This window comes from Monodon monoceros, unplaced genomic scaffold (assembly GCF_005190385.1).
Source record: "Monodon monoceros isolate NGI ecotype Baffin Bay Population unplaced genomic scaffold, NGI_Narwhal_1 Super_Scaffold_8, whole genome shotgun sequence".
Classification (NCBI taxonomy): Eukaryota; Metazoa; Chordata; class Mammalia; order Artiodactyla; family Monodontidae; genus Monodon; species Monodon monoceros.
In genome coordinates, this window is record NW_021703785.1 from 28404777 (window position 1) to 28424364 (window position 19588).

The window sequence follows — 19588 nt, forward strand, 5'->3', positions numbered from 1 at the left end:
GTTAATTTCTGCTCTGTAACAAAGTGAATCAGCTATATGTATACATATATCCCCATATCCCCTGGTAGAGATTTACAACAGGTTTTATAATGTGTAGATTCACAGGTAGAATGTATTTATATTGAACTATAGTACTGCCAATATGTTACATAATACTAAGGTAATAAAGAAATAACTAGTAGCTAAAAGTATATAAATTGGCTTGTAAAACATTAGTTACTTTGTTTTTTCTCTTTTTGTTTCCCTCTCTCCTTCACCTAATGAGTGGCAGAGCGATTTCAGTATATGTTGTATTTGTATTTTCAGTTATGAAGTCCTTTATTTTTAAGCCCCTGGGTAATTCTTTTAACTCCAGATTGAAGCAGATTTTCTGAAACAGAGTTTTTGGCTTACTATTTTAGTTGCTTGTTAGGAGAAGTACTTTTTAAAACAGTTGCTTGGAAAAACTTATTAGATGGATTGTACTTTAGACAGACCACCTCCATAGAATTTAGAAAAAGCTCTGAAGTGAATCTGAAACAGCATAAGTACTTGTATTTATCATGTATCAATGACTTATTAGAAATTAACAGGTTACTATGACTTTACTCTGGTACGTATGCAAAGTAGAGTTTTAATGCACAATCTAGAAAGTGTTCTGTCCAAATAGCGAAGTTTTGAGAATGTATCTTTGTCTAGGAATAGGGAAGTAGCATTTTGTCTCTGGCTTAGTTTTAGTTACAAAATGTCCATTCAGTGGAAGCATATGATTTTTGTAAACTAAATATGGACTCTGTAGGTATAGCATGTTAAATAAGAACAAATTGGCCATTTGCCTATAAATAGGTTTTTCTATGCATTGGGCATTTTAAACTCAATTTTAAAAGTCTCTTGTCAAAGTGAATGCATTTATTATTTCAGCAAATACTATTAGGCATCTACTCTGGAAGGCACTGGGATATTTCTATGAACAAGATAGAGAAGGTGCTGGTTCTCATGGCAGATACATTTCTGTGGAGAAACAAACTATAAATAAGTAAACTACATAGTAATAATAAATAAGGGTATTTGATAGAGAGTGATGGGGATGGGACAGGTCACCAAAGTATTGGATGGCAGGGGAGGGCTGTTTGAGGAGGCGTTATTTGAGTGGAGAGCTAGATGGTAGTTGGTTGTGTAAAGATTTGGGGAAGAGAAAATCTGGCTTAGATGGAGCTTGATGTCTTTGAGGAACAGAAAGTGGGGCTGGAGAATAGTGAGCAGGAAAGAAAATGGTGGAAGATGAGATCAGAGAACCAGGCGATGGCCATATTACATAGGGACTGGTAGGCTGTGTTAAGTTTGAGTTTTCTTGTAAGAAATTTATTTGGAGGGCTTTTAGCAGGAGAGTGATATAATCTGATTTATAGTTTTAAAAAGATCACTGTGGCTGCTCTCTGGAGAATGAATTTCAGGGGAGCAAGAGTGGGAATAGAGAGGTGAGTTAGAGACTCTAAGGTGGCTTGGACTAGCGGTGGAAGGGCCTTAGTGGTGGAAGTGAAGAGGGGGTGGATGGATTCGGGATATACTTAGAAGGTAAAGCCAACAGCCTGCTGCTACAATGAAATGGGAGGTGAAGGAAAGAGAAGATCCAAGAGTGAATGTAAGTTTCTTCAGCTTCAGCAGCAGGATAGATTATCCAGCAGAAGAGGGGTTTGCCAAGATTGGCCGGCAGACCCAACCAGGCGTGTCTTTGTAAAGTCATATTAGAGCACAGCCTTGCTCATGAGCCTATGTATCACGTGTGGCTGTTTTTACACTACAGTGACAGAGTTAAAAAGTTGTGACAAAGACTGCTTGGCGCAGTAGACTAAAATACCATTACAGAAAATGTTACTGACCCCTGGTATCATGATTTTCATGAGGATCAAAAAGTCTGAGAAATGAGCAAGAGTGTTTTGTTTTGCTGGGTGCTGGGGTTAGGAGGAAATAATAATTCTTCTTTGGGTATATTAAAATTGAGATGCCAAGATGCCTCTTAGTTATGCAAGTGGGGATATTTCCAGGGCAGCGGGAAATACCAGTTTGAAATTCAGGGGAGAAATAAATGTTTGAGTCATCTTTATACATATGGTATTTAAAACTGAGGAATGGATGACTGGTCAACTAGAGAGATGACACTGAAAGAAAAAAGAAGATCTAGACCCAAATCCTGGGGCATTCCATAAGTTAAAGGGTGCTCAGGAAAGGGAGAGCCAACAAAACACTGAGAAAGAATGGCCAGTGAGGTACAAGAAAAACCAGAAAAATGTTGCAGAAGCAAAAAAAAAAGATTTTTCAAGAAAGGAGGAGTTGTCAGTTGTTATCAAATGCTACTGAGAGATTGCTGAGGATGAAGAAGCAATGATTGGATTTGGGGACGTGGTGGTCATTGGTGACTGTGACATGATCAATTACAATGAAGTGTCGGGAGCAAAAGCCTAGTGAGGGTAATAAGCTTTGGAAGAGAATTGGAAATGAGGGAATGGAGAGTGATTGTAGGTAATTCTTTAGATAAGTTTTGCTGTAAATGGGAAAAAAGATATGAGACCCTATTAGGGAAGGCTGTAATATCAAGGGGAGCTGTTTAAGATGGAGGATTCTGAGTTTGTTTGTATAGAAAGGAAAGAGAAATAGAAATGATCCAGGAAAAGTGGGAGAAATTGACGATGAATGAGAGACAGCAAGATAATCGCATCACAGAAGTGCTGACGGAATGAGATTCACAGCACAAATGGAGTGGCTGGCTTTGGACAAGACCCAGGACACTCCTTCCATTGTAACAGGAGGTAGAGGAAAATAGGTTTAATCTGATTGCAACTTCGAGGTTGTATCTGATTGCTTCTGTTTTTCACTGAAGAAAGTGATGAGGTCATGATCAGCTGAGAGTGAGGAAGACTGGTGCTAGAGGTTTGAGGTGAGGAGGAAAAAGTAAATTCAATCATGGAGAGTAGGAAAACGTGCTATGACAGTAGGATTGCTATTCATTGTGATAATACAATCAGAAATTTTATGTTTGCTGATACATGTTAATGATGATGTCAGCTGTTTAACCAAAAGTAAATGTTGCAGTACCCATCTTATTTCCTTTCAGACCCAGTGAGAATATGCTGATTCGGGTCAATAACGATGGCACTTACTGTGCAAATTGGACTCCGGGGGCTATTGGACTCTACACCATTCATGTTACAATCGATGGCATTGAAATAGGTATTTTTTTTTTTAAGTTGTGAGTTACTTAGTGCAAAGAACTAGAATCAAAATCCTCTTTCTGTTCTAGTTTGTCCTTTAACATGTATCACAGACATGGACAGATTTCATAACTTTTAGGGGGCTTCATATCCTCCTTTATAATGAGTACTTAATTCGTGCATTGTTAAGGTCTTAAAATGTTGTAATAATTTATGGGTCATTGTAGCCCTCATGATTCCTTCCCTGCATTCCCTGATGTGGCTGGTCAGGTTCGATCTCCTCCGTGCTGTGTTATAACCGTATTCATGCCTCATCTCCCTACCCCGTGGTATGTCTGTCTTCCCTTCCTGGCTGTGAGCAGACACCTCTTTCATCTTTGGATCTCCCAGTCTGGCTCAGTGCCTGGCGTATGATGGCTGCTCAATAAATACTTGCCAAAAGGATGAATTTTTTTTACCTACCACTAACTTTGAAAAATATACTGCTTTTCCTTTGGGCATTAATCTTTCTCTTTTCTTTATTTTTAAACTATCCGTATAATAGGACAATAGTAGGACAACAAAGCTCTAACAAGTGTTTATCAATATGAATTCCTTATAACACTGTCTTTCCTAATGCTCCTCAAGCAAAAGGATTCCTATGATCAGGCAGATTTAGAAAGCCCAATATATTGTAGTCTCATCTTAGACATTAATACAATTCATATTATCATATTTGGGATTCTAAGAAGTCTTGAAATTAAGAATCCTCTCTAAATTTGTTTAATCCTTATCTTGAGAACCTTACATGTAGGGAAGAGGAGACAGGTTAGAGATAAAAGTAATACTGATTAACATTCCACCAAAATACCCTTTGGGAAACTTTCAGTAGTTTGTTTTTACAGTGAAGATAAAGAGGTGCTTTACATTGTTGTAACCATAGATGTATAGAATATACATTAATGTAACTATAGGATCAGATATGTTAGATTCATCTATACCATCCTAGAGACATTTAGTGGCAGCCTTTGCTGCACTCTTTTATTTCAGCATATCTTTAAAGCCTTTAGTTCAGCAAACTTTCACTGGTTCTGGACAAAACATTGTTCTAGGTAAGACAGTTCCTGGCAAGTGTTGAGAACTTACTGATGATTGTAAGGTAAAACAGCCAAACAAAATCACATGAAGTAGAATATAAGTAGTGACGTGCAGGGGGCACACATTACAGCAGTTCAAAAGTGGAGATAGTCAAGAATGGTTTCTTCTTGGCTAATAGCGGGTAAAGGAAACTGATACAAAGTAGATAAGAAAAATCTACTTATATTTGTTTTCTGGAAAGACACTGAGGAAAAAGATTCATAGTTACTTAGAATCATTCATTTTGTTCCCCACCTTCTTAGCTTTCTCCAGAGGTGACCAAACTGTTAGTAGACTAGGATCTTGCTTGACTGCAGTCAAGGACAGATAATAATTCATTAGAATAAGGAGAATGATAATAGCATTTAATATATATCTAAAAAATTTTATACACACCTTACATATATTTATTTTTAAAATCATTTCATTCTCACAGCATCTCAGTGAGATAGGTGCTATTCTCATCCCTATTTTATAGATTAAAAAAATGAGGCACAGAGAGTCAAACAGTTGGTGGCAGATGTGGGAACAGCCGAGTCTAACATGAGAAGCCCAGCTCTTAGATGCCATGCTGTGCTGCCTGTTACTCATGAGATGATCGGTATAGATGACGAGTAGTGTTCCGATTGGGTGTTATGAGATAACGTTTGATCACACAAGGGTTTCTTGTTGATTATTTTGAATTTTTCAGTATAATTTTACATAATCCATAGCCCCTCCTCTTTTCCTTGAACCCCTGAGACACCCCTTTGGAATCTTAAGGTCATTTTTCAGATATTTCTCTCTTAGTTATTAAATATTAATCACCTTAAGAGGACAGAATTCAGATATTTGTTTTAATTGTTTAAAATAGCCTGTGAATGTATATTAAGTTAGGTTTAAGGGTCCTCCCTCCCTTGTGTTCTCAAGTGTTACAGTTCCCTTCCTTTTCTTACAGATGCTGGCCTCGAAGTAAAAGTAAAAGACCCGCCGAAAGGGATGATACCGCCAGGAACTCAGCTGGTCAAACCAAAGACTGAGCCTCAACCAAATAAGGTTAGGGTAGAATGAAATCAGAGCATGAACTGGTCTGAGATTTATTAATTTTCTTCATTGATGCTTCAAGGTAGCCATCAAACACCTCATAGTTTACTTTATTTCAGTATTCGAATTCTAAATATTCCTAAATGAACTTGAACAATAGTTCATGGTAATTCTAATCATTTCTCAATTGTAGAACCTGTACTTTTTGGTTTCTTTGTATAATGCTATAGTAATTTATAGGTCTTGTGTACTTTCTGTTATTGAAAGTTTACAATTGGGACTTCCCTGGTGGTCCAGTGGTTAAGACTCTGGACTGCCAATGCAGGAGGCCCAGTTTCGATCCCTGGTCAGGGAGCTAGATCCTGCATGCTGCAACTAAAGATCCCGCATGCTGCAACGAAAGATCCCGCGTGCCGCAACTAAGACTTGGTGGAGCCAAATGAATAAATAAAAGCTACCCTTTAAAAACAAAAGTTTACAATTCACAAAACGTCTACCGAAATTGAGTGTATAAAGTTGACAAGGTTAACGTATCCTGTGCTGTTAAAAGAAAAAATTCATTTCCTAACATCTAAAGAGTAAGCACTATAGGAATTTTAGTAAACTACTTATTAAAAATGAAACGTGGATAATAGAATTTATATACCTTCCTGAAAGGAAAAAAATGGCTCTTTTCTCCTTTTTATCATGTCTTCAAAGTTTAGAAAAGAAATTATAAACGTATATTAATAATTTTTTTTCAATAATTTACATTTTTACACATTTTGAAAAAACAACATTTTTTTAAAATGTTGTTTTTATAAATGTTTTCTCTTGTTGTTTTTATAAATTAACCACTGTTATTTGCACAGGGAAACCAGCTACAAATAATTTTGGAAACTTTCTCAGAATTATACTTTCAATTCTGTTTAATTTTCTCTCTTACCACTTACTTATAAGGTCTCTGTTCTGTGATTTCCCCTGTATCACCTGTCTGTCTTTGCCTTTCTCAGGTTCGAAGATTTGTGGCCAAGGACAGTGCAGGGCTCCGTATCCGTAGCCACCCTTCCCTTCAGAGTGAGCAGATAGGCATAGTGAAGGTCAATGGAACCATCACTTTCATTGATGAGGTAATTTGTAAGGAAACACTTGGTAATAAATTTTGGACAGAAAGTTTTTGCATTGTTTGCACAGTGTAAGTTTACTAAATTGTTTGTTAGAATGTGTTCTAAGCAGTTTGGGTAGTGTTTGGGAAATCATTTCACAGAATTTCAAAATTCTGTTCATTGAGTTTCAAACATTGCATTCATTTTTCTTTATCAATAAAAAAAGTAACTAAAATTATATTTTTAGCATAAAAGGAATTCACTTAACATGGTAGCCAGAGCCTGTACAAGGATTCAATGAAAATGAATACAGTTTTTCTTGAATTTTTAAAATGTGGTTTGTTTTTGAATGTGTTTATTATATTGCCTTAACTTTGGACAGTACATTTTTCTAATAATACAGTCAAGTAACTTCCAATTATGAAAATCTAAACTGAGGGAAAGAAAGTCTTAAGTTCTTTTGGGAAACATCTGATTTTATGTTTGAAATATTTATCTTAAAGTGTGATTTTTTGTGTGTGCTTTTTACTCCTAAGTGACATTGTTTTTTACAATCTCACCATGTGAATTATCATGTTGTTTGGCATTCCTTGCTGGTTTTTTCCTTAAAGCTTCTCCCATTCTTACCTTCTGCAAAAACTAGATGCTTAATCTCCATGTCCAGCATTATTTGCCTGCTTTGTAGCCTTTCAGACCTTGCTACCCTCATAGGAGTTACAGGAGGGCGTGGCTTGTTTGTGTTGCGTGTATTCCGTAGATCCACAATGATGATGGTGTGTGGCTGAGGCTGAATGATGAGACGATAAAGAAGTATGTTCCTAACATGAATGGTTACACTGAAGCCTGGTGCCTCTCTTTTAATCAGCATCTTGGGAAGAGTCTTCTGGTCCCTGTTGACGTAAGTAAAAGGCGGTTTTAAAAAGCTTTCTAGGTATACTCTGTCCTCATTACAGGGCTTTCTTTAATTAAGGCTTCTCAGTTCTGAGGTAAACCACAACTAAATAACTTTAAGTGCTTGAATTCTGAGAGCTTCTGTGTAATAAAGAGGGAGTTTGGCAAGGCTAAGGACCTTACTACTTACTATGATCCATCACAAGCAGGAAGTAGTAAATTAAAACTAGGCCTGCTGAATTCCTTACACAGAGGTAGGGAAGGAGAGCGGTTACATTTTTTTTTCCCCTTTCTTATTCACACTACTGTTTGGAATGAATTCCAAACTAAAATTTAAGAATTCAGTGTTACTATCCATTTCAGAAATATGTATAATGTATTTTTTTTATGTTGGCATTTTGTAATTCTGTGTTGCTTAAGTTTGAATCTTTTCTTTCTTGGCATGTGATACTGCTGTGTTAAAATAAGGTGGATTTTTAGACTTGTGGTGCTGTAGTGTTCTAGTTGAAGTTAAATCTTAGTGTCTGAGAGAATTCACTGAGCCTCTTTGACAGTGCAGTAGAATACTTAGAGTGTTCAAAAGTTTTCTATATCACTAAATATGATAGGAACCCACAGCTCTTTTTATAATTTATACAGAAATATGTGATTTTTTTCTTTTTCATTTCCATCAAATGTATTCCTTATGACACTGCTAATGAATAGAACAGGTAAATTTTTATTTTGAAAAAACCTTAGTGTTTTAAACAGTTGAATTTCTTAAAAATCGGTATATAAAACTAGCTCTTTATATCAAATCATTTAATATATTGTTTGTTTTTCTCCTTAATAGTTCAGAGTAATGTTCTCCAAAGGGGTATATACAAGATGATTCTTTGGGAAAGAAAATAACAGAACTTCTATTTAAATTTATTGATTTCATTCTTTTCTCTCTTCCTTTGTATATGTTTTATAATAGTACAGTGGGGAGAGATATATCTATCTATATACTTTTTACAAATAGATGCGTGATAAAGCAAGTTTGGAGAGTGTTGGTCTACTGCTTTTTTGATTTTTTTCATCTGTGGCTCGAAAGTTGGCCTTAAATGGTTTGAACCCACCTCTCATTATGGTAACCAAATGTTCTTCAGGATTATGAAAATGATATTTTAAATGAGATAATTATAATAGCCATTTTGTTTATGTCGTTAACAGCATATTTTTAAAATTTTGACCAATTTAGAGTTTTGTGTATTTTAAGGCCCTAATAAGGCATTATATTAGATTATATTATCTTTACTACCTTCCCCACTTCAAAATTTTCTTCCTAATTCCTTTGTTTGCTCATTTGAGGAGGTGGTTTTGGAAGAGGAAGATATTCACACAGATAGAACAAGAGAATAAACAAAGGTAGAAAGGAAGAGCAAGAAGTGTGCTGTGTGTTGAAGTTCTGAATCCCATGGCTTCATTTTGGACCACTGCTGTTCTGTTATTTGATGCTTTTAAACTCTAGCCAAGAGACAGTTTTTAGTAGGCAGTCTTGAGGTCAGAGAGAGAGGACATAATAAAGGTAAGAGGGAACGCTAAATGGAGTGAGCCGAACAAATACTCGTTGATGGCTTTTCACTGGTATGTGAATGAGGAGATTATCACTGACTTATTTGAAAAATCCAGATGAAGAATACTGGAGATAGAAAGTAAAATGAAGTAGTTTTTGATATTTTCTAGCTTGTCTTTATGTTGAAGAATGACATGAGTTCTCTTTTAACGTTAAGTAACTCAGAGTATCTGGTATCATTAAGAAGGCTGAGGTTTTTCTGGTTCCTTTATTTCAAGGATGGTAGTGACTTGAGATCCTTACAAATTAAAGGAAAGATGCCAGTAGAAAAGGGGGACATTAAAGATGTAGATAAGAAACCTGAAGGCTGAAAGAGGAGGAGAAAATAGAATTGAGGGCACATTGGAGAGTTGTTTCTGTGAAGGAGGAGGGGGTATGTATGGCAGTGGGTAAGTTTTTAGGGTTGAGGGAGGAAGGGAAGAGGTTGAAGGAGACCGTGATTTCCATATAGAAGGGAGAAAAGTCATCTGTTGAGATTGAAACAATTGAGTTAAGCTAGAGAGTTTAAAAATGCCATAAAGATTTGGAGTAATGTTTGAGAGAAATAGGAGCAGGATCTGACAAAAAAATTACTTGTTTGGGGATTATTGGGCCACTGAGGACCCAGTGGGACCACTGGATAGATCCATTCTGGATACCCTTCCTCTCCCATGGCCCTAAGTATCCAGCATTAAAGGAGCCAGGAAAACAGATGATAGCATTGGCTGGAATTTCCTGAGCTGCTATGACAGGAAAATAGGGACAAAAGGGAATTTCAGATGCTGATGAAAGAGCAATTGAGATCACCAACTGTGGGATCCAGCCTAAGGTGGAAATGTGAAAGGACAAATGGATGGTCCAGGGGACTTAGAGGACTTAATATAGTGAGTGTGCTATACTTGAAGAGCTGGAAGGAGATAGGCAATTTTTGTGATAACATAGCATATTTGAATTTGATTTCATACTTAGAGCATTTTATTGAATGAAATGGCTCATTAATGTGGCTGTGAGAGGGCAGCTGAAGTATGTTGGAAGTAAAGGTCACTGGAACTGCCCAAGTCTAAGAACTAAAAGGCTAGGCAGTTGGATGATATCCACATTGACACGAAGACATACCAGTGATGGCAACACTGTGACCTGCAAGGTTTGAAAGAGAGTTTGTGTACGATTGGAAGAATAGTCCCATTAGATACAATATAAAGTCATGGGACAAATGGGAATAATTAGATGTTGGATCAGGAAGAAGCCTAGAGTCGTTTTGGTATAAAAAGAGAACAGGTAGATGACACAAGGGTTGATATTTTATGTGGTGACCAAAGAGGACAGAGGGGATGTGTGACAACTGGCCTAGGGCTTCACATAGATCTGGTATAAAGTTGCTTCAATGAGGGTGTTATATGAGGACCCACGGAGTCAGAGCCTGGCATAGGCAAGAACAGGCTAGTTTTCCAAGGTTTTGATTTTAAGGACCAGGACAGGCCTCTCATACAGTCAATAAGTTTTTAATGAGTACCTTACTCTACAGGGCAGAGCATGATAGGACATAGAGGGGATAATGATTCCATCTCATCTCCTCAAGGAACTAATAGAGCTAAACAAACGCATCTTGCTGCTTCTTCCCTTTACATCTCTTACTTCATTTACTACTAGAAAAATGCTGGCCACCTATTCTCCCTTTTTATACTTCAGTTCGTTTGTGAGTAGATCAACTATAAATTATGGCTAACCATTGTGAAGCACTACTCAATTAAAAAAAGAAAGCTAGGAGATTGGAAATAAAATTAGAAATTATCGAGGACTAATGCCACTAACTTAAAGAGATGCAAAAGTACCAAAAAGTTGCCTTGAGCAGCCCTTACATCAACCTCTTCAGCCTTTTCTAGTTACAACAATTTTGTATTCACATGAGTGCGTGTACCCTATTTGGAGCCTGACTCAAACAGACTGTTGGAGAGAATGGGGGTAGGGATTGGAAATTGAACGCTGACTAAATATTTGATGAACTATTTTTTTTTAAAGATTACCATAAATAGTCATATTTAGAATGAGCTTTAAAATGATTTTTGTTGCACTGTCTTATTTATTTACTCATACTGTAGAACTATCATTTTCATTGTAGATAAGTACTTTAGCTAAATTTTGGCCTACCTAGCAGTAGTTCTATTTAAACATCATTACTTTACTAAGAAATAATCACATCCTAACTTAGTTCAAATATGACTTTAACTGTGTTTTAGTACTTTAGTAATGCTCTAGTTTAGAGATTAAATAGCATTAGACATCCATATTATGACTATGTCTTTTTTAGAATATTTTTAAATCAAAAAATATTTTTTACATCAGTGGGAAGAATAGGGATAAATATGAAGAGTGCAGATTATTTTTTGTGAGGTGCTCACGGTCTCTTAGAACTTGTTGCCCCTTTTAGAACACACTGTTTAATTTTACATCTTAGAGTCTTTCTTTACGTTGTTTCATTTGTCTAAAATGCTTTTGCTTCCATTTTTTTTTCTAACTTTTCTAATATTTTCCTAATTGGCCAGGCTCAAAAGTTTCTGTCAACGTTTCTCATCCCTGTACATCCCAATAATGCTGTAGTTATCAGTTCATTAATTGTTCACTCAGCATATATTTATTGAGTCCTTATTATGTACCAGATACTAAGCTGGGAAATAGGTGTTGGGTGGAGAGGCAAAGGGGAGGGATACAAAATAAGTAAGAGTGCAGTTCTTGATCTTGGGGTACTCACTATGTAATGGGATAGACATACAATATTCAGATAATTAAGTTGCATTGTGTTAAGTTATAGAGTGACTTTACTTAGGAGGTGACATTTGAGGAAATCTTAAAGAAAAATTGCCAGGACAAAGTAAAGTAATTTCACATTAGAGAGTCAGATGTCCAAAGTTATGGACGCATGCTATGTATGGGGACTAAAAAATGGTCGATACGTGTGAAGCAAGAATTGCGGGTAAAAAGCATATAAGTACTGGGGAAATTAGCTTTTTCTCTCCTTTCTCAGGTAGCACTTTGTAAAAGTGGAAAAGGCTTATAAATGTCTTTCTCCAACTACCCATAATGTTTAGTTTGGATTTTTTTTGGCCTTTAGCCCATTTGTATTTATATACCTCTTATTTCTGTTAAGCTCCTCAAGGGTTAGGGCTCATTCAGAATCCCTTCTTATATTTTTTCTTCCAGAGTGTTAAATATTACATTTTGCTTGTGGTAGGCTTTCAACATTTGTTAAATACTAAATTTTAGTTCTTGGCATTTGGCAGGATCATACTGCTTAAAATAATTTCTGACCCTCTTATGCTCCATACCTTAATTCTCTCATTTAATTTTCATTGTGCCCCTTTGATGTTAAGTTTTTATCATTCTCATTTTTCCAGTGACAGAAGAGAGCTATTCTCCCAAGATCATAAGTAGTAAGTAGTGGAGCTAGCTCTGGAACTCCAGGTGATGTGATTCCAAAGCCTATTTTTTTATGTTTAGTCTACCTTAATCTAGTGGAGCCATAAGGATAAATAGTTATAAAAGGATAAAGTAAATCTAGCTATAAGAATCATATTACTTCGGCTAGAACTCCACAATTAAATAAATATGAATACTAATAACCTTAATGGCTGAATGAGGATGAATATCGTGATGTATGTTGAAGGTATACCTGGGGAAGGCTGATTTTAAATTAAAATTCTTAAGATTTGGAAACTACAAATGTAAGCCAATAGAATGTTTCAGATACCAAGGAAAATATGTTTAAAAAGAGAGAGAAAATCAGTTATGCACATGACCTGGGAGACATTTGACTGCCTATAATAGAGCCTAAATTTTTTGGAAAGCAAGTTTGCTTCTAAAGTAGGAGATATTACTGATCTGAAACTTATAGGCCCAGTTCTTTGGATTCTTTGTCAAAAATGAGGTCTTTTAACATTGTGAATGAGGTTGAGTGGTAGAGAAAGTTTATGTCAAGGAAAGTAGATGATACCTCATTAGAAGTATTCAAAGATATCTTTATAATGCCCATATTATCCAAATTCTTGCAGAAGCAACTTGAGTCTACGAACACACCGTGCAATTAAACCACTTTCTACCTACTTAGGCTGATTGGTGTTCACATATAGAAAGTAGGCTGATTTTTCTGAATTTGGGGGCTCTGAAGATTTGGGGGAGAGATGAAGGAAAAATATCATTTGGTATTCTCTCTTATAACGTTACTCAGGGTAATTGGTAAAATTAGCAAATGTTTCTTGCACTTTATGTCAGTTTCATTCTTTTGGGATACCTAATGATGCCTGATAGTCACAGCTTTAATATACCCCAGATTTCTTGATTTTGTCTCGTTAATAAATTTGTGTGTATATGTGTGCATAACCTGTTTTTCAGTCCTACTAAATACTAAGTATTTACTTAATACACCATTAGTAAATATGCTGTCCTTAGATGGTTATCAAAAGCTTCATTTCATACTTTAGCTTGATGTTTAAGTTTCCTAACAGAATGGAATTAAGGCTTAAATTCCATTTAAGCCTCTATTAAAATAACACTATAATTGTTTGTATATATGCTGTGTTTAATTTCTCTGAGATATTTTATCTTTTTCACTTCAAAATTGGCAATTTTTAACTCTGTGGTCATCCAGCACAATGAAATAATTACTATCTTTTTTATCTTTTTTTTTTTCTTTTTTTTTCTTTTGCGTGAGCATTTGGCATGTTTGGTCATGTATTTCTCCATTAAAATTATTCGCTTATTTGGTCTCTTCTATGCCTTGAAAGATTATTGTCTTAGAGTTGCAATTTGGTGCTCATCAATTTAGTTAGGTTTTTAGCATGCTTCAGTTTCTAATTTTCTTGACAGAACTTTTTTGCCTTCACAATAGTCTTTGAGAATAAAATGATTTAGATTATTGTAGATATGTGTGTATTTGTATATGTGTGTGTATATATATATACACACACTTTTACATACATATATAGTGGTGTTCATATTATTCTATAAAATTATACAATATGAAAGCTAATTTATATATTTTAATAGTGAGAAATTGAGACTTTGGAGAGATTAATATTTTCATGAATGTTCGTATCATTAGACTAAACTTTCCTAAATTTTTGAAAGAAAACTATGCAAGTACATTTTAATTTTAAACTCCAGTTTTCTGTCTGGTGCTTTTCTGATACTTGATACATGCAATTTTATTAGGATAACACATTTTTAAAATAATCTTGTAGTAAACCAGTGTAGAAAGAATTTTCTACAAATGCAGAACAAAAGCAAAAAAGAGTCAAATTTGAATCCACATATAATTAACATGTACAAAATTGATTTTATTGGCAATTTGTTACCATGGTTAGCAGTTACATCACTTTAAGGTATCATTGTATGTGTTAACTCATGTCCTCAGACTGAGGAAACACTTGAGTTTGCACATTGAAATAAAAGAGAGGGAATTCCTTGGCAGTCCAGTGGTTAGGACTCCGCGCTTTCACTGTCGAGGGTGCGGGTTCAATCCCTGCTCGGGGAACTTAGATCCCACAAGCTGCATAGCACAGCAGAAATTTTTAAAAAATAAAAATAAAAGAGAGATACAAGCTTTAAAGTTGTCAGTCACCACATTGCTTCTTTATTCCTAACTCATCTGCATTGCTTTTTACAACGCTTTTCACATTGCTTTTGATGCTAGAAAAATTTATGCTAAAAAATAGAATATGCTAAAAAATATTAATATTGTTTTATGTCAAAAGGTTTGCACCGCTATTCTCTGCAAAGGAGAAAAACCATTGAGCAAATACTCCACAAATTCTTACATACTTGGACGAACCAGTAAGGACATCTTTTTCCCCCCAAAATAGCATTTCAAAATACTTTGCAACATGTTTCCACTTCACCTAAAGAGAAAGTGCCCTGTCTGCTGTCTATTTTTAAATGTGAAGGGGGCTTTGGTTTTTTGTTTTTTTCTTTTGTTTTGCATTTATCTGTAGGCACACTAATAGAAGCTCATTTTTTTTCTGGCTTTTATATGTTTTATATTTCTGTATTAGCATATATGTATGTATATGGGTCTGTATCTACATCTGTCCCTACATGTACATACATGAGGAAGATACAGAATTGGAGAATATTAAATAAATTCTCATTATCTAAAATGGCTTACAGTTGGTTGGGAATTGTGTTGTTTCTTTTGTGCTGAAGTCTTGGATAATGACAACTTTCATTAACATTTTGAATGTCCTCTTTTTTGTATTTATATAAGCAGTAAAATTGTGTAATTGCTGGTTTCTGGAAGGATTTTAATTTCCGATCAAATAAATATGTTCAATAGGATGATATGTCTATGTAAATGTATATCATTTTAATTTTTATGAAAACATTTTGTGAAAATGTTGATTTTTCTGGGACCATGTTGCTGTGAATCGGTTTTTCTGTAACAAAATATTTTTAGACTCTAAAGTAGAGATCCTAAATGCTCTGTGCATTTCCTAAACTTTGAGATGGAGAAAACTAGGTCTGCCTTTTGATAAAAGTTCAGATTGTATGCTTTTTCTCTATGCTTTTCTTAACAAATTTGCTAACAGCTTTCAGTAACATTTCCAAGTGACTGTTTTCTCATTTATAGAAGAGAGCAAAATTGAAAAATGACTTCGATTTTTTTTTCTTTTTGACTTTTTTTGTACTTTAAACAGAGATAACGAATTCACATATACTACATGCCATTATTATTCATAATAATATTTGCTCTATCTATACAATCTGTGTTAGTCACATTTTCTTTATAAAACAGCAGACTGTCTTCTGTCATAAAAGAAATCTGGCTTGTACTGGAATAGACACGTCATCATTTAAAGGAGTTTGAAGGTGTCCTTCTTGCACTGACTGTCTTAAGGTTTAAATCAATGTCTGGCTCTTAATTGTAGTAAATGGCATGACACACTATATCCATGGAGAGCTTTTGACAAAAACTTATGTATCGGAATTTCTTTGCTGTGTGGTTTACTCAGGTGGCTTCAGTTTCCCTTTAGTGAAATAATATTCCAGTGCTGGTGCTAGAGTATAGAACATTGTTGTTACTGTGAACGCATCTTCTGCAGATGATATCCTGTTCCCTTTCTTTGTTGATATTTTTCTTTCTTAAACTTTGTTGCTCAGAATATCTTTAATGCTAGCCAAGGAGTCAGGGATTTGGACGTATTTTCATGGACTTCCAAAGCTTTTTTCCCCCAGGTGAGTTAACTGTAAGGAACAGTCATACATTATTCAGGTATTTCAGCTTGTATAACAAATTTTACATTGTATCTTTGAAGCCTTTACTTAAGATTAATTTAAAAAAATTTCTTTTTACCAAAAATGATCTATACAGAGTTCTGCAATTGAGTTTCCCCATAAACCTTTCCCCTCTAATTCTGCCTAAGACTGTATTACTAGTGTAAGTTCAACTTTTACTTGACTTCAAATTTGGTATATCTAACTTTATGACTAGCTTCTCCAACAATTATATAGAGGTCTAGCTTTTTCAGAACTTACTTATTTAGGTGGGAGAGTTCCAACCCTATGGCTCTTCTGTTTTTTTCCTAGCCTTGCACAGTGGCCTTTTGAATGTTGGGGTGGGATTGCAGGGAGCAAAAATTAACATTGCAGTTCATCAATTTCATGTGCTGGTGCCCAGGTCTTAAATTTCTGTATAGAATAAAACATGCATTTTAGGATTTCTTGAGAATAACAGACACAGTTCTGTGACTTTAGGTCTATCAGTTCTTTTTATACTGTTTAGTATTAAGAAAAAGGATAGACTTTGCTGTGCATTTATTAATTTATATAGTTTCTTTAACTAATCAATAAAATATTAAATATTTTAGGACAGTTCTCCTATATTGCCTTTCAGTGAATAACTTGCAATTATTATAATTATTATTAGTGTTTGCCAAGACTTTTCTCTCACTGTTACCCTGAGTGGTCAAATTGGAAATATTGTTATAACTTAATTAAATGCTCGAGATGTATCATTAAAGACCAGTGAAATTGTTTTTTCACTAAATCTGTGAATATTTGTTTAGTTTTTACATCATGCCATGTAATTTTGAAAAGATCATTTGTACATATGACTAATTTGACTCTTCCATCTATGAAGTAGCATCATGTATTTGCTAAAATTGATCATTCACAATGACATTTTTAAATATTTACTGAAAATCTCATGAGTAAAACAGCACAATTTAAAGTTTAGACCTTACTCTCCATTTTTATTTTGAGTGCTTTCTTTGTATTCATATAGTTGTACACATATATAAATTTTTACAAATATGCATGCATGGGTATATAAAATGCATATTTTATTTTAGATTGTAAATCTAAATTTTTCAAGTACTTAAAATTCTCCTTTCCATTAAATTGCCAATATATAAATAAGGAATGTTGGACAAATATGGTACAGTAATTATAGTAAATGTAAATAAATACTGTCCGTATTTGTGTAAGTAAAAATTGATGATTATTCATCACCACAATGAAATTTATAAGATATTATGTGAAGGTTAATAATGGATTTAAAATTTTTTCTGACCAACCATATATTAAATTAAAGTCACAGGTACGGAGAATTCTTGAATCCACATTTTTTTAACCTTATGACTTTATTTTTAATTTTCCACTATGTAATGGACATTTCTTTTGGAATGAGACTACTCATAGGGATAGAGCTATTCAGTAATATTTTATCTTGCATAATATGTTAGTGGGTTTTTTCATTTTTATCCTATTTATAACATAACTAAATATTAATTTAATTTTAACCTAATGTTTGAATAAGTGTCCCATTATGATCTTTTACTGTATTTGAATAAAGTAATTTGTAGAGTCTATATTGCTGTATTTAAAAATGCAGTTGAAGTCTGTTTTAAAGAAGTAATAATGACAGTGGAAGAATTTCCAGTGTAGAACTTTCCTTTACATTTAATTGGGAAAAAGAGCAAATATGGGAAGGTTATTATTTCTCTTTATTGCATTCACGTAGGAAGTAATTTCATCACAGCATTCAGATTCAACAGGAAATTTAGGGTATGTTCCTTTCTTTCATTTTAGAAGTGACTCTTTTATATCCAAATGTATTATATTTATATAAAACCACATCTTTAATGTTAATCTCTCCGCTCTACTAAAATATAATCATCTTTTTCTGTTAAAAGCATTAGTATATCACTGTTTAACAATGGTCTAGCAAATCTAACAAGGCATTTTTATTTGTACTGTATTAAGAAAGTGTGAGTTGTTAAAATTCTATAAGCATTCTTATTTCATTCATAACTAGTAAATATTAACATGTAGCTATATTTCATGCACATTTTTTCATCGTTATCTCTGTTTATAGATGAGTCTCCAGAATCTTCATACCTATTTTCTCTATTAATAGTTATAAACAAAAGTACAAGGAAATGAAGATTTAGACTTTTTAACCCACACCGACAGGCAGTAATGCAGTAATAATGATTCAAAATTATTCAGTTGTGGTTCATACAGTAAATTATTTTTGTTTATCCTACTGTTAAATATTTCACTAAAAGATAAAAGTAAAATCAAGTACTACTGTGTTTCTCAAATTATGGTGGACAGAAGCTAGAGGTTCAGTTCCTCTCCTGCTATCTTTTCTTCTCTTCAACTCTATTTTAAATATTGTTCAGAAGTGAATAACTGAAAGATTCTTTAATAGTAGTATTAACCAACCCTTGAGCTATCTTTGGATATGTGTTCTTTTTCTTAATTGATGCATTATGGACTTGCTGTAAAAGCAATTAAGAAGGATGTTGAAAGTGATAATAGATTGTATTTTGTTTACTTTGTTTTCCTATTCAAATTTTCAGGAACCTAAAACTAGTACTGATGACTTTTTCAAAGACATAAACTCCTGCTGCCCACAGGAAGCAACAATGCAAGAGCAGGATATGCCGTTCTTGCGAGGAGGGCCAGGCATGTACAAGGTAGTGAAGACGGGACCTTCCGGTCACAACATCAGAAGCTGCCCTAACCTTAGAGGTATCCCAATTGGAATGTTAGTTCTGGGAAACAAAGTCAAAGCAGTGGGAGAGGTATGGATTCTTGTAGCTTCATGACTTCTAAGATATTCGTTTTTAATATAATACAACCAAAGCATCTCTTTCTTCCAAAGGTTGCCATTTCCATCCCAGGTCTTTAAATGTTAATGTTCTTTATCTTTACCTGTATTGAAAATACTAATGCAATTTTTCTGTGCTTCTTTTTTAATAATTTTATTCTCATAATTATCCTTGTGAAAACAATATTTATATAACAAAGTGATTTGTATTGTATATATAAATGTTCGGTATTTGCAAATATCTTTTCACTATTGCAAATGTGTACTGTATTGTCATGGATGAACAGCACTTTGAAATATTTGCTATGAATCAGTTTGGAGATGTGTTATATTCAAAGGGTTTCATTTCTTCGTTCCCATATATGGGTGTCACTGAAGTCCTGAGCAAATAACATTACTCTTTAGTCAACTGTGGCATTTGCCTCAGCTGATGAGCTTAAAGATGTAGTGTGTCATGCTATTTCTCAGTGTCAGGGTTATTTTCAAGTTGCATTTTAGGCACTACCAACCTAAATAATAGAGAGTATGCTGTGTTAGGACATTTCAGGTGCCAAACAAAGAGCCGTGTGTTTTGGGGTAGCATTTAAAATTATTAAGGGATTAT

General features: G+C 34.4%; 1 protein-coding gene and 1 non-coding gene across 8 annotated transcripts in view; both read left to right on the forward strand.

The window, feature by feature from the left end:
* Positions 1–19588, forward strand: part of MYCBP2 (MYC binding protein 2) — a 276011-nt gene that overhangs the window by 188675 nt on the left and 67748 nt on the right. For 6 of the 7 annotated variants that reach the window (XM_029210306.1, XM_029210307.1, XM_029210308.1 and 3 more), the window contains 5 exons: positions 3092–3207; positions 5242–5339; positions 6320–6436; positions 7170–7310; positions 18734–18958. In XM_029210306.1, coding sequence (XP_029066139.1) covers positions 3092–3207; positions 5242–5339; positions 6320–6436; positions 7170–7310; positions 18734–18958 — 697 coding nt within the window. The remainder of the gene's footprint in view (positions 1–3091; positions 3208–5241; positions 5340–6319; positions 6437–7169; positions 7311–18733; positions 18959–19588) is intronic. The other variant, XM_029210310.1, reaches the window with a different exon arrangement.
* On the forward strand, positions 5610–5682 carry TRNAG-GCC. The gene has a single exon. It is a non-coding gene; the product is annotated as a tRNA-Gly (tRNA).